The 16,062-nt window shown below is 36.1% G+C and overlaps 2 protein-coding genes across 3 annotated transcripts in view; both read right to left on the minus strand.

Annotated features, from left to right (window-relative positions):
* The window catches only part of LOC149784588 (uncharacterized), a 115,461-nt gene extending 103,239 nt beyond the window's left edge, over nt 1-12,222 (minus strand). For both annotated transcript variants that reach the window (XR_016413898.1, XM_089932653.1), the window contains exons 1-2: nt 11,827-12,222; nt 8,600-8,860 (exon numbers count right to left, since the gene is read on the minus strand). Coding sequence is in view for 1 of the 2 variants with exons in the window: in XM_089932653.1 (XP_089788779.1) it covers nt 8,600-8,860; nt 11,827-12,034 (469 nt within the window). In the remaining variant the exon portion in view is untranslated. The remainder of the gene's footprint in view (nt 1-8,599; nt 8,861-11,826) is intronic.
* The window catches only part of LOC149784589 (uncharacterized), a 50,609-nt gene continuing 46,598 nt past the window's right edge, over nt 12,052-16,062 (minus strand). The window contains exons 4-5 of the mRNA XM_089933013.1: nt 12,267-12,606; nt 12,052-12,058 (exon numbers count right to left, since the gene is read on the minus strand). Of these exons, the coding sequence (XP_089789139.1) occupies nt 12,052-12,058; nt 12,267-12,606 (347 nt within the window). The remainder of the gene's footprint in view (nt 12,059-12,266; nt 12,607-16,062) is intronic.

The raw sequence follows: 16,062 nt of genomic DNA on the forward strand, positions 1-16,062 counted from the left end.
AGTTATAAAATAAAGAAACTTAATGTGGAAACTGTGAAAATAAAAATCAGCAAACGAACCAGCATGACAGAACAGCTAAAGAGCTTCCAAATCTGACTTCTGGAGACAAAATAAGAATCGAATACAAGATCTTTGGGAACCAGCTGTACCATCGCAAAAGTAGCACTCCAAGGTCATATAATGTGAAAACCCATGATGGTGGTATATACAGGATAAACCAATGACATCTGTTACAAACAAAAGTGACATTACCAGATATATATGATACACACAAAGATGCTAACAAGGAGGTCACTGACATGAATGATGAGTTGCCATTATTCATCAGTGAGCCAAACCAGACAGCGGAGATTCAAACATGTAGTGGACCTCTAATAAAAAAGCCTGCATGATACATAGATTTTGTTATGTGAACTAGACAATTTTTCTGAATTATATTGTGTCTTGTGAATATTTGAAACTGGAAGTGGATAAGGGCTTAATAATATATATGTTATATCACATCAGTTTATATCCAGTGATAACAACTGGATTGAAGAAACAAATATTAGGACTTTGGAATTTGGTGGCAATGCCAGTATATCCCCATGTACTTGTTTTCATGAGTATATGAATGATTGTGAATGTCATAGGGATAGAACTTAAATTTAGCTACAATTTGTAGAACTTTTACAACTCACCAGAAACTATTTGAAATATGTAATCATTGCCTGTAGTAAAATAGAACTTTGTCAAGTTTGAGTATGTTTACAAATTTATGAAAAAGACAAGAGAAACGAATATGTGAATTTTAAAGAAAAGCAGAAAACACATTTTTAGGGGGAGTTGTGGTAATATACAATGTTAACATTATGTTCCTACAAATGATCTGACAGTTACAGGTCATGTAAGGTCATCTACAGGCTCAACACTTAATTGCAACCCTATGATAACATTAGGGTGCTGAGAAACTAGTGTGCATGCATTTTCTGTTGTAATCTAGCCAATAAAGTAGTTAGAACAAACCTTTGTTTTGTGTTATTTAGTAGAACGTAACAAAGATGACGGCATAAATTATTTTAATGCTTAAACTTATTGTTTAGCTTTTTATTTACATATGTTATTGTTGAGTTTGATGAAATTAATTTTGCAATAAACCGACGAATCTAATCTCAGATTTTTGTTATTTAATTAATTTTAAGATACATTTGTACACATGCATTCATGTTTTTGCAATACAGTTACAGATAACTACATGCATCCACAATGTTGACAATCACATATGCACACACTACCGAAGGATGTGACATTCTTCTGGTGGCATCTGCAGGATTTAACACTTTGATTCAAAGCCAGTTGTATGATTTACATCACTCACCAAGATTTAGCATTAGAATAAAAGTGTACATATGGTAGGATCGGAAAAAAACTTAGGTTTTAAGCATTAAAATATTTTAAAAGTAATTTTTAAAAATTGAAACTCATTGGAAGAGATTTCCATTAAAATAATGTAGAGAAGGTCTAGTACCCATTAAGAAAAAAGACCATGTGAAACAAGTTCTGAAAGAGTGAACTGGATGACCAATGGCATGAGTTCAGTGATGGTGGATACAAGATGTTGCATATACATCCATTTTGCTCAGCTGACATTTTAGTAAAAGTCCTTTTGTTTCAGACATCCTAGACATTTGAATACACTTCGAATTTTTTTCATGATATAAAATGCCATAGCAACAGCTACAATGGACAATATGATACCTGCTGGGAAAGATGTGTTCTGTTATCAGAGCGATTCATAAAATCTGAAGACATCATTATATGTGAGTGTTAAAATACTAGTGTTATACAAATAAATAATGTTGAGGCTTTCTTGAGAAGTATTATACAGAACCAACCATAGTCAGATTTGACCGTTTTGGCACAATTGGACCAAGCACTAACAGGGGCCCTGTGCGTCAGTAATTTAAAAGAAAAAATCTATAGAGAGAAAGTACTTTTACAGCGATGGAAGAAAATGTTAAGTTTATTATCATATAAAACTTGTTTAAAAGTTTATTTCTAAATGACACAGCTCATGGGGTGGGGGGGGGGGTACAATACATAAATCCAGAGGGTCCCGCAAAATGATCCAAATCAGGCTCAACATTAAAGGCCATTCCTGATAGTATATGGAACCAACCTACAAAGGATGTGGACTTAGTCAAAACATGGAAAGTAATGGAAAAGAGGGTATCCAAATTGGACAACACCTATGGTCATTGCCAAAAAGCTGCAAGCAGCTTGAAGAAAATTAATGCTGGAGGAAGGAACGCTCAAAGCAATCAGAAGGCTAAATATCACAGAACTGATGAGAATGTTGGAAAAGATGATGATAACCAGTCTGAAACAAGGGAGGCAGTTCAATCCTCAGAGAGAAGGACTAACATGTCAGATCATGTCCAATCAAATATCAAAATGGGAAGTTTGTCATCGTATAGCAAGTGTGAATTGGACTAAACATCTAGTGCAATTTATCAAAGCAGAATAGGACGAAGTATGAGGAAAACCACAAGCCCCAAATTACCACCTTTTATTGGAAAAAAGAGCTGGAAGATGTGGTAGAATATATTTGAAGAAGTTGCCAATCATCAGAGGTGGACATCAGTTGAGACATTTGAAGAACTTATTTTGAGATATCAAGGTGCTGAAGGTGAATTTGTGAATGGACAATTGTCTCATAGAGTACACTGTACATGCAAATTATGAAGCATTATGAAACAAATTAGCTAGTCAGTTTAGGATTATTGAAACTTCACAAACATATGGCACTCAGTTTAGTCACATATACCAGAAATATGGTGACGCGCTGTTAAAGAATATGCAGCTGAAGTAAAGAGGTTGTATTTCAAGGCGTATGCTAGCATAATGAAGAGACCAGATAAGATTTACTGAGAAGGTTTTTCGATGGGTTGATATATGACAAAGCCCGATTTCAAGTTGATTATGTTAAACAACTGAAAAAACACAGATTATGCAGCCTTTAAAGTAGTGAATTTCTAAGAAACATATAAGAATAAAAACAAAAGTCACAGATGAAATGATGGACTAGTGACTGAACATGAAAATTGGTCTACAGACAAAAATGTAGCAAGGGCAACACCAGGTAAGAAGAAGAATACAGTTTTTAATAAACAAGTGCAAGAATCTGAAAGAGTTGACAAAGGCAACAGTAGAAGAACGATTCAAAGACATCAGCTGATTTGGATAAGCTGAGAAAGGTTATACAAGAATGCTTTTAAAAAACAGGCTGTAATTTAACACAGAGTTCTCATCCAACCTCATGGAAACCAACTTACAGCAGATTTGATAATGGACACAAAGGTAAACAAAGTTACCAAGATGGCTCACATGGTGAAATACAGAGTTACCAGTCATGCAAAAAGGCCCGTTTTATTTCTGGTGATCCTTCTCATTTTAACGTGAATGTCCAAGAAACCAGAGTAGATATGACACAAAGCCCACAACAGAGAAAAGTTCAGAAAACAGTTCTGAATGAAGGGCATCCAAAACAGGAAATTTTTTAAATTAATGGGGATTGACTCCATTGGCCAAAGACAGTCCAGGTTTTAAGGGAAAACGGCCTTATTAGCAATCAAAGTATGCAGTTGACAAATGAACAAACTATCATTAATATACTTGTCAATATACTTGTTCATAGAGGTATACCAAAGTCAAAGTGCATATATCTTAAGGATTTTGTACAGGGAGCCCCAGTTACTTCTGTAGTAGATATTGGTGCGAAGAAAACTGTTCTAGCTGAACATGTATACAAGAAAATAAAGAAAGCTGAAAGACCAGAATTAAAGAGCAAAGGATGTCTTGTGCATGCAGGCGGATAACCATTACTGGGTTATGGGAATATTAAAGTCACCTTAGAACTAGACACTCTCAAGATGGATTAAGAAGTCATTGTTGCTGAAATAAAACAAAGATGAAGTTTTGCTTGGTACCATTGTATTGAAAGGATCTGATGGAAAGCTATCAGGCATTATTTTGAGTAAGAATAAAATCATCCTTGATGGCAAAGTGATAAGTGTCAACAGTGTGTTAACAATCAAATCATAAGAATTTGTTTAACTGATAATTACATCACACCTGGTTTGAGTGAACATATTGTAGATGTTTTTGTTGACTGCTATAATACTGATGTTCAGCAATGTGAAAGTCATGCAACACTGCAATTTAAAGAACATTATCCCCTTGTGATGGCTTCAAGTCTTACTGATAGTAATGTTACCACTACAATAAAGGTGAGGGTCATGAATCCTTTCCTATCATCAGTCTCACTGAAACAAGGAGCTGTGATTGGTACTGCTGAATCGGTCATAAAGGTGTTATTTCTAGAGGACGATAAAAGTCAGAAAGGGAAAGACATTGTCACCAGATGTATCAAGATAATGGAGAGAAACAACATATACCACTCCAAGCAAGCTTCCTGATTACATAAAAAATACTTGTCAAGAGGGAAAACACTAATAATGAAAGAAAAGCAGGCTGAATGAAGTACACAAAAAACTATAGAAAAAGATATAACTGAACATTTGAAAGCCCCCTTTAGAGATTCATCAAATGGGAAGAAGTTTCAGCAACAGAAAGAATTATCCAAACTCTTCACTTTTTTCCAAGATTTGTGACCAAGCACGGTTTATTTGAGTTTACAGTAATGCCACGGGGTTTGACCAACAATCCCAAAACTTTTCAATGATCGGTAGAGATTGCATTGAAAGAATTGCAGTATTTTTCCTATATCAAGGTGCAAGTGATGATGAAACAGGTGCAGTCCTGTCCCAGATTCAAAATGATCAAGAAAGGGTTATTGGTTATGCATGTCGGTCACTGAACAAGTGTGAACAATACTACTGTTACAGATAAGGACCTGCTGGCCGTGCAGTACTTTACTGTATATTTCAAATATTACCTGATGGGAAGAAAATTAAACATAACGAGTGACCACTAGGCTCTAAAGTGGTTTTTTAGTCTCAAAAATCCAGTGGGTTGAATAGCTAGATGGCTAGAAATATTATCTGGGTATGAATTTACAGTAGAGTGTAGACCAGGTTCCAGAAATGGAATACATATCGCGCTATTATGATCTAAGGGAATGCAATTGTTCTGAAGCAGACACAAAAGAATATCTTAAATGTGGACAATGTAAGAAATGTCAGATGAGGGTAAAATATATGCAGAGTGTCCCAATATCATCTGCAGCAAACACTTGTAGAGTGAAAATAACTGAGCTGAATGATTAAATATGGAACAGAGTTATGGACAAAGTACATATCAAAATACAACGAGCAGCATTTCCCTTGCACAGTATGCATGCGCAGTCATGGCTATGTCAAGCAGTAGAGTGCGAAAATGGTCTGGCATTCCTTTAAAGATATGATAGTCAACCAAAATTTGGATGGCATACAAAGTCAAATGCTTCAGCTAAATATCAGTACCAAATTACGCTATCAGAGGTCTCGAAAACGCTTAATCACGCGTATTTGGACGCAATTCTTTAAACCTGGGACGCAGAAAATCACTTCTACAGGAGTCCTCCGTACGCACACATTTGCCGGATAGCAAATTCAAGGGCTTGCAAGTTCTGCTTCAACCATCTGCGAGTGGGAAAATGTGTTGATCAAATGATCATTTGAGCTCTGCTAATATTTACAATGAGATAATTCAGTGGCTGAAAGACCCCCATATGTACTTGTAGTCATTGTAAGAGTGCATCTTCAGAACATGACCCAGTAGCTTGGCGCCAAGTTCAAAGTTTTGACTAGCTGCAGAGTGGTGGGGAAATGTACTGATATTTACAATGACTGAATACAGAGACAGAATGACCCAGTGATGTACTTTCGTGTAAGAGTACATCAAATGAACCACTTTATGTTTCATTATTGTATTCGTTTCCAAGTGTAGCCAAATAAGCAGTGCATGTGACCTCGAAATCAAGAAATGTTGAGAGTTAGACAAAAGACTGTTTGCAAATTTGTATAAGTATTTGGGCGCAAATTGGGAAAGATTGTAACGGGATTAAACAGAGTGCTAGAACTGATGTTTCACATTTCATATGGAACACTAAGTGTGATCCTTAGCTTAGCGCGTGGATTAAGAAATTTCCTATGCCTGTCTTAATTCACTCTCACTTTTAAATTAATGGACAAACATGAGTTATATATCAGTGTTCTAAAGAAGTTAGAAAAGTAAACGCATTGGCAACCACTGGTTCTAATCATCTGGAAATTTAGCCACTTTAAGTATGCCCAATATGCTTCTGGTAGGGGACTTAAACTTTGCTGGTGGGACTCCTGTTTTTTCCAAAGTAGGAGTCCTGACCTCCTAGTTTTGAGCGCCTAGCGAGACCTCTGGCTATGCAAAATCTACCTTGAAATATCAGCATTAATTCTTAAAAAGGTCGCATGAGAAAGGAGAGAAGTGTCCTACTTTGCGTTATTGTATACTATATGTATGGCTGAGAGTTAAATTGTAAACAACGATATGAGCACCTCTGATGGCATGCTGACCATTGCCATTTTATAATACAAAATTTTATTCCAAAAGAGTTTCATATTCTTGCTTACAGTATAAATGTCAAACATGTACAATTATAATAAATATTATTATATCTACCTGCATAACATATAATTCAATTTTAAGCAAAGATATGGGCCTCTGTGATTCTTACAATCTTATATATAGAGTGTGCATTTCTTGCATGACCAGAAGATAGATAGATAGATAGATAGATAGATAGATAGATAGATAGATATATAGATAGATAGATAGATATATAGATAGATATAAGAAAAATTGAAATGCAGTAAGGTTGAATAAAACGATTTATAAGGGTACGAGTGCTGATTACAAATTCATATGTTGTTTGATGCTTTTCAAAATATTTATAAAAGTCATATTGTGTCCCAAAGAATGTGTGTTAATCATCAACCCATCACTGTCAAACACACACCCATTTCCATTGTCAATATGTTGCAGTTCTATGATGCGGAATAGTTTTTTAGTATTTAAATCCAAAATGTTTTATGATAAAAATAAAGAGTCATCTTATTTATTTACTAATCTATAAATTCTTAACTCACACTCAGTTTTCATCATCAAAAACAAAATTGAGAATTCCTGCTAAAAGATGAAGAGACCTGAATTAGCTACCTTTGCTATTTAAATATGACCATATTAACATCAATACAAACAAATTATTTAGTTTTCATTTTATTCTGAGTAGTAAATTTATAGATTTGTAAATAAAGAAAGATAGCACTGTTTATTTCTTTTTATAAACATTTTGAATTTAAATAATGAAGGACACATTTAGTTATACTGCTGTCACCACACATAAAAAAATATTTACCCATAAATTAGTTTTGATTAGCAATAGTACTTGGAATATGATGGATCAGGTATATTTTGGTAATCTGAATGAATGCCCCTTATCGACAGCATTCCTTAGATAAGGGGCCCATTTTTCATAGTGTACAAGGGTTATATAAAAGCTGTGGACTCCCAAACTGGTTGGGGAAGGAGAGTCTAGATTGGATGGCAGATATAGTATCTGAATTCTGTTTTAATAATAATAATAATAATAATAATAATAATAATGCTATTAAAATAATATGATTTGGTCTTTAAGCTAGCCACAGGAATAGGATTTAACATCAATTACTTTGTACACAGAATTACTAGTAGATTCGGAAATTTACTTCTCCCGCTCAATCCTTCCAATAAAACAATTTAGCACGTATATAGCAAGATTAACTAGCCATTAGACTATTACAATTCTGAAAACTAATAGTCAAACGGAAAATTTACCAGCCTTGAGCCAGTCGACTTAATTTGAGCTATGGTTCAAGAATCCTAACCCAGACATATATACACATACAACGTGGGCACACAAATAAGAATATACCATCCTTCTAACGCGAACCCCAGGCACTTCTACCAAGACTGCCTGGTTAATGGCTTTTATGGTTTTAGTACAGATATCACTCACCGTGTAACTTGTTACAAAGCAGGTTAGCATGCAACAGAGGGTGACTAAAAGCCAAAAGTTGCATACAGGATGCAGGCAGCATATACATTCACACAAATAATGTAGAAGTAAAATGCAAATGTTAAAAGTTTAACAATTATGCACAAAACATAGACAATGTGCTAACATTCAGTACTAAACACCTGTAGTGTAAAGGTAAATATCTAAACTTAAAAAACTCCCCCTTGTCTGTGTATATCTAAAAGCAGTAGATGAAAAAGAACAGTTTCTTCAAGTACACAACATCTTGAAAATATGTTATTGCTAATTGTGTGTGAAATTTCCTTCCATTAGCCACAGTGATCTTGACTTTGATGATAGACCTTTCAAGCCAGAAACTGATATATCTAGGTTTGTTCCTTGCCTCAAATGCAGATTATTTACAAAGTAGGGCATCATTGGATAGTGGAAAACTTTGTCAGTGTGAAGTAAAATAGAGATGGATGAACAGATAATCGTATAACATGATAAATTTTCACTTCATGGCATTTGTATAAATACCGAGAGGTAAATCTTGTATGATCATTATTATTTATGCCCACATACCTTTTGTTCGCCTTTTCCATTCATGGGTTGACAAAGAAACATCACAGCAATTGACATAGACATCTATACCTTCTGTACTACGTCTCTCAGAAATGTTTACCTCCTCTCCAAGAAGACGCTTGACCAGGGTTGTTTTGCCTACACCCATGTGTCCAACAACCATGATACGTATGTTATGTACAATTTCCTTTCCATCCTTTAGAGCCTCTTCAAAAAGTTGGATGGATCTGTCATCCATTTTCAGAATTTCTATTGGAACACCTGTGCATATAATGGACTAGTTATATATATACATATATATATATATATATATATATATATATATATATATATATATATATATATATATATATATATATATATATATATATAATCAACAATAAGGCAGATATTTAACAATTTGGCAAAATTTAGCGAGCTTAATCTGAATTTTCAATCTATATCATTTTTATTCATGTTATTAAATGTCTCAACATTTATAAATCCTTTGCCAATCATTTATAAATCCTTTGCCAATAAAAATCCCCATATGCAATTTATTAGTGTTCAATTGTGCACAAATAAAGAAACGCATGTTAAATCTCCAATCTTGATAAAATAGAGATCTACTGACATGTACACTGTAGTAGACTCAACAGGCACTAATAAGATTTCTACTCTACAGTTACTATGTGCTTCTGAAAATGGGGCAGGTATTAAAGTGAAAGTATTTGCATTTGCAACATGCATAAAGGTGAGAAATGTTGGCATACGTTTATGATACTTTCCTGTGGCGATATTCTATTTACACATGGTAATAACGAAAATCAGGCACCATCTAGGACAACAGCTGACCAAATGTACAATTAGACCAAGTGCAGTTAACTTTCCAAATTTCCTTTGCTGTCTAGAAAGTAAACATGACAAAGCAGAGCAAGCACATCCAATCTGTATCCTGTCCAGCACACATTACACCCATGACTCACAGATCAAAATAACGGGAATTAAAATTTATTTAAATAAGTTAAAGTTTAAATAAATAATTCCTACAATTTACAATACCTTTTGTAATACCTAGGATTACATTTCCTTTAACAATCAAACTCTACACACATTACAAATATGAAGAGTCAAACCTGAAGATTTCTGCCCAAGTTTGGAATTCTTGGTCCATTGTGATTTTAGTAACCTATAGACCAGACAGGCATCAATAAAGGTTCCTGGCCTGCCAAGTGCCAACATCTAGCATATACAGGTCTCTCCCATCAGTTTATAGTAAACTGTCAGAATAAGCAATGCATTCTATATAGCAGAAATTTATGTTCCCAATCCAAATTAACTTTTTCAGTCCCACATATTTGAATGTGCTGATTTGTTAATTAAAAAGGCAATATAACATGGCCTCATATCAATGTGTGTCATATGCATAAAACTGTAGATGCAACACGGAACTGATGTAACCAAGTAAAATAGTACTCTAAGTTTGCAGAGATTGCAACCTTTAAATTTCTTCCTTAAGTATGTGAGACAAAACAATAATACATAATAAGTTATCCTACATAAAATATATGTTGCAAACACGGTCACAGGTATGCATAAAGTTTTCTGTTCTACATTTCTGGACCATAAAACATCTACTTTTATTATTTATTTAGTTTGGAGAAGTACATTGTTACACAAAGCCTGAATGGTCTCCAATTGTTCTAAACTCTTGTGTTCAAAACTGATAAACAGATCTCAGTTAATAATTTATGAAATGAGTTCTATCCAGATACCACAGGGGCTCATATTGTTGCTTATAATTTACCTATAAATCATATACTATATGTTACTTTTATGCTGTAATAATATTACATAGTACACGTATAATTTATGGACAAATTGTAAGCAACTATATGAACCACTGTGGCAGTAACCCAACTTCGTGAGCAGGGCACTGAAATGTTCCTACACGTTTTTATAATGTATTGAAGTGTATTCGCCACATAAATATTTTTAACTCATATTTCAATGGCCTACATCAGGACAGCAATTTAACAATGAATATGTAATTTAGAAATTATTAATATATTTCACATCGACGTTGCAAATTTAAACAATTCCCATATATACATGTACATTTATGACAAACAGTATCAGTAACTGCTATCATTTCAACATCTAACTTCTTGATTTTAAAATTAGAATAACATTATTGACCTTATTTTGCAATATTACTTTACAATATTATTTCTATAATCTTCCGCCTTATTCGTTCATCTAAGGACTATCTCCATTTTCAGCCTCGTCTTTTCGAATGTCCATATAAGGATATTGCATCCTTCAATCACAGAAGTCTCACGTGTTTTCAATAAAGTACGATGAAATATCTGACGACACAAAATCACGATTATAGTACTGATATGATGATTTCGTGTTGTCAGAGATTTCATCGTACTTTATCGATAAAACCTCAAACTCCTGCGCTTCAATGGAAACGTAAGCTGACCACAGTAACGGTAGTAAATATGGCGAGCATTGAATAACAACATATCGTAGAATATCCAACATGGTATTTAAAAAATCTAATTTGTAAAGCTAATTACAGTTAATATCTTGTTATCTGATTATTATCTTTGTTCCTTGATATTTCCAACCTGCAATATCAACAAAGAACCCCTCCATAAACGTGAATGTTATCAATACAAACACCGTGGAAATTTTAGACGCTGCTAATACATGAATGAGTTCTGGTCGCGTGCGTACCATGTCGTGTGCAAATATTTATCAATGAAAGCGCCACCTTAAGGAAAAAATGTGTAATGCCCTGAACTGGTAATGATGCTTGTTTTGTAGCCTGCCTCCATTGTGATAGTCCATAGAGATTTAATATTTTTATTTGAAAGTTGTGTAGTGACAATCAACGTACAGACGACTTATCAATCAGTAATGAATATAAATGGTTATAGCGATATTTGTATTGAATTTAGAAACAAGAAAACAATTTTATTCAAACTTAAAATTAATAAATATGTCCATGCACGATGAAAATGACGACACAATTCACGTACATTCAGGATAATAAAAAAAATATGTATTCCACTTTATTTTATTTTGCATATCTTATACATGTATATTTTACAAACAGTTATGATTGTAATATTCATAAATCATTTTGGGGCATAAATATGAATTAGGAACTGTAAATAAATGAAGTGTGTAGTTTTTGTTCTCGTGTGATGTCAAAGTGGAAAATGAAACAGAATTACCTGTTTGATGTAAATACTCCAGTCTGTATACAGTAATCACTTTACTGTACTCCACTGTGGTGTAAAGTACTCCATGCTGGTCATCATAGAATATTCCATAAGGACTTGATGACACTTTGTGTATTGTCACTAGCTGACCACTGTCTGTCAGCTGATGAATGCTGTCAGAGGTCCAGTCCACCACGTACACACAACCCCTTTCAGCCATTACTGACCACGGTAATTCTAATTCCTGGTGTTGATACAGATATTTGTGTGTGTTTGGATTGAAAATATCATATGAATACAAACCTCTAGTAGTGGAGTTACGAGTCCAACACGAGATGTAAACTGTGTTGCCGTTTATGGCCAAGTGTGTACGACTGTCAATGTCACCTTTACAGATGTTGTGAGTTGAGTCTAAACGTCCATCTGTAATCGATACAACGCCCCAACAAAACATGCCGTACTTCCAACCGCTGACAACGAGTTTGGCTGAATTCAATTTTGCCACTGAATAACACCGTTTAAATCCTGTCCTTACATTTAATGTTTTGACCAGTTTTACATCATCTACAGATTTCAATGACATAATTACAATCTTCCCGTTCCACAGACACACAGCCACTTCCGTCTTGCTAATAAGACAGATATCCATGGGAAAGGAGTCCAGTCTGTGTGATGTAAACAGTAGTTTGCCATCATGACGACTGTAAAGCTGGAGATTCCACGCATTGTAGTCTATGACCAGCAACGTATCTTCGATCAGCACAACGCCATTGTAGTCGGGTGTACGGCCGGCTATGGATAAAAAAACGACTTTCCTCAGGATGCGGAATATACAAAATACAGACATATATGCTTTTGGTATATAAGTTTCTGACCCAAAACAATAGTCCACTGTCGAAATGTAGCCACCGACACCATGGTCGTAATTATTTTTATTATTATTACTACTAGTACAGTTGCTATTTCATAATGTTTTGTAACTACTACTAAGAAGAATAATATAAAATAGTATTAAAATAATATAATTTGCTTGCATAGTATAAATGCTACTTTGTATTGTTTTGCAACTATTACTGTTACTGGTAACTAATACGTTTAAAAAATTAATAAAACTAAATTGCGAAAGTAAAAGTAGGGCTAATGGGGTAGCGGCCATTTAACATACATTTCAAGTAACTCACGAGAAATGTCTTATGTGATACGTGGACCAAATATTAATACAACCCACATGAGTTAATAACCCGATGACTATCCCTCCCTCAAAAAAACTTATGAGGAATCTGAATGATGCCTTGCAGTCATTCACGTGCTGTCACCGAGAATCATCGTAAGACTTCTTTGAGACTGGCTTCTAAGACACGAGCACGTATTTGTGCATTTGTTTCGCGACTGTTGCCAAACAAGGCACGAATCAATTTGACCGGAAGATGAAACTGAAGGGACGTCATGTTGACGCTGTGTGAGACAGACGACAAGTGAGCAAGGTTTTTATAGACTGGGGGGGGGTGTTAAGTCAAGTTAGGAGACATATACAGGACAGGCCCTTCGTATTGACACCTGTGGTGAAACAAATGGGTACGAAATCGCAAATAATCGGGGATAGTGGGTTTCAAATCAACGAGTAAATATGCGTGTGGAGTATGAGTGGCATCGTCGTACGCCTGAGTTATCCAAGGCGTTCCTCATTGTTTGACTAAGACTTGCAGTTGCGATTATCTCGAGGTCTTTTAAACAAGACCACGTAATGATCATTGTGACTGACGATGCGATTTGCTTTACTTTGTTGAAACAAATTTTGAGTGATGTAAATGATACTGGCATTACGGTAATGCCCTTTGCGCGTAAACCAAAGTTTAATTTATTCTGCGTCTTCTAACATGTCATCAAAACTGACCAGATGGGTTTGATGGGAGTCAGACACGATTCCGTCGTCTTCGTTAGGAATGACTTCCACAAACACGATGAAATCAACTTGACTTCCTCGCAAGAGGCTGTACGCCGATTGCCACTCTTTGTAACACCACACGATTCATTGAGGTGGACGATCGATCAAATGATGTTTATGTTCGATCAAACGGTTGACAAATTCGGTTTTACCTGAACCGCTTGGTCCAGCAATGATCATGTTAAAGGGATGGCGAAGATACAAAGCCTCGCAAATAGCACAAACTATGTGTTCGTCGATGCCTTGGAAATAATTCTGTCTCCGTTCAAATTCACTTGAGGACGTTCGGTGCCTTGCTCCGTATAGTATCTCAAAAGAAACTGTGCATCGTATCCCGAGAAATTGTGAGCCATGACTGTGGCATGGCGAGGACAATCTCCGTAACGTTCGATTCCCTCTTGGTTCCACGTCTCGTCGATGGGGTCTACGATCCATTGCGCGAATTCGGCTAGCGTGTTCGGTCCTCGAAAATTTTTTTCACGTCCTCCATGAATCTTACTGCAGTGAGGGCAGTGACTAAAGATAGGTTCTTGGATGCACTTTTCGCACACTCGGTGAGCAACACAGAAATTAGGAATGTGAATGCCGGTCTCTTGCATGCGTTTGAAATCGAAAAAGATGAAATTCCCATTCTTCTGGTCATCTTCCTCCTGTTGGGGTTGGTATCTTTTAATGTAGCATTGGTGTTCCAAGTCCACGATTTGGTGACAAATATGACATGTTTTCTTTCCTGAACATACTTGTGCTTTGGCACTGTTGGTACGTATGCCTTGTCCACAGGTAGGGCACAATCTCAGCAGCTGACAAGCACATTTCTGCTGTCAACCTTGCATCTTTAGATGTTGTTGGTAACAAGTAGGGCTGACAAAAGTGCGCAGACAAGCTGGACAATGCACTCGTTCGTGTCCTTCATCCAGACAGGGTTGAGATGCCAAACATTCTGAGCATTTCGAACCACAATGCTTGTGTTGCTCTCGATTGTTATAGCCATAGTCACAGTTCTCACAGTAATAATTGTATCTCAGGAATGACGTGATACTGGTAATGGTAACGAAATGTTCATTGTGATAATAGACGTGAATGTATTTTCCATCCTTAAAATCTTTGCCTCGAAACAACAGAGGCCCGCGCACTTCTTGAGGGTGCACATTCAAAGTGTAGCGTGGACTGGGACATTTTGCAAGTTTTGCATTTCAGCAATGCCGCAGGTTGTGTCTTTGGACAGGCAGGCTTGTTGTAACAGGAGTTCTGCTTCACTTCGTTGTTTGGCTCGGTCAGATGTTCGAATAGTTTTCCAGGCTCTTTTACATTATACTGTGTCGTTCATGTTGGCATACATTCGTCCCACCACGATGGCATGGGCTAAACACATCTGGTCTTAAGGGTTGTTAATTTGGACGAGGCTCCTTTTGGTGCTGCGAAGGTCGTCCACCAATAACATTTTTCTGCGTTGTCCCGTCCCCTTGGGGAGAGAGATGTGAGTCATGAACAGTGTCGCTTTTCCGTCAGTGATGTGAAATTGGTCATTGGATTTTGCACAGGCTGTATCTTGTTCATGACTTTGGAAAGGGTTAATTCTTCTGGGCTATAAACTCGATCCAAACAGGGGATATCGAACCGTCGTGATGAATGGAAAGTCTCAAGTGATCGTCTTCTTTGGCTTGACATTGGTGTTTCAGTGTGGTTAACAAAGAATTCCACACATCGGTGATGACACCCTCTGCTTTATCCAGTGGTACTTCGGTCTTGAAAGTGTAAGCCGTGGTTCTTAATTTTCTAGAGGATAGCTTTTCCGTCTCTCGAATGTAATAGTAATTTTGAAAGTTTACTAAGGGTGGTGAAGTTGGACTGGGTGTAGAATTGCTGGGTTTGGATTCTGGTTCACTCATGTCATCTTAAAAGTCACTGGCATGAATTTGTACCAAGACTTCAGCTATTGTAAGAGGTGATGCATCACGTTTCTGCCTCTTACTTTCTTCGTCTTTCTTCTCGAATTGATTAGATCGTTTCATCTTGACTGCCAGAAGTAAAATGTCTACATTTTAAACACCATGGGTCACTTTATATCAATGGCAGACCAGCGTATATATAGAGGGTGTGTGTCTTGCCTTCCCATATTCATTTCACTCTCAAACTGAGCAGAACGATGGAAGAGCTACACAGATCGAACTTTTGATCAGTGATTTGCGAGGGGTCATCATAAATATTTGTTCAGAGAAGCCGACGGACTCCTCACCCTCATTTCGAGATAAAAGTCAAGATACTTACTATATCTGTAAGAAGAAACGGCATTGGTCTTCAGA

This window comes from Sinohyriopsis cumingii, chromosome 14 (assembly GCF_028554795.1).
Source record: "Sinohyriopsis cumingii isolate HCF-2022 chromosome 14, ASM2855479v2, whole genome shotgun sequence".
In the NCBI taxonomy this organism is placed as follows: domain Eukaryota; kingdom Metazoa; phylum Mollusca; class Bivalvia; order Unionida; family Unionidae; genus Sinohyriopsis; species Sinohyriopsis cumingii.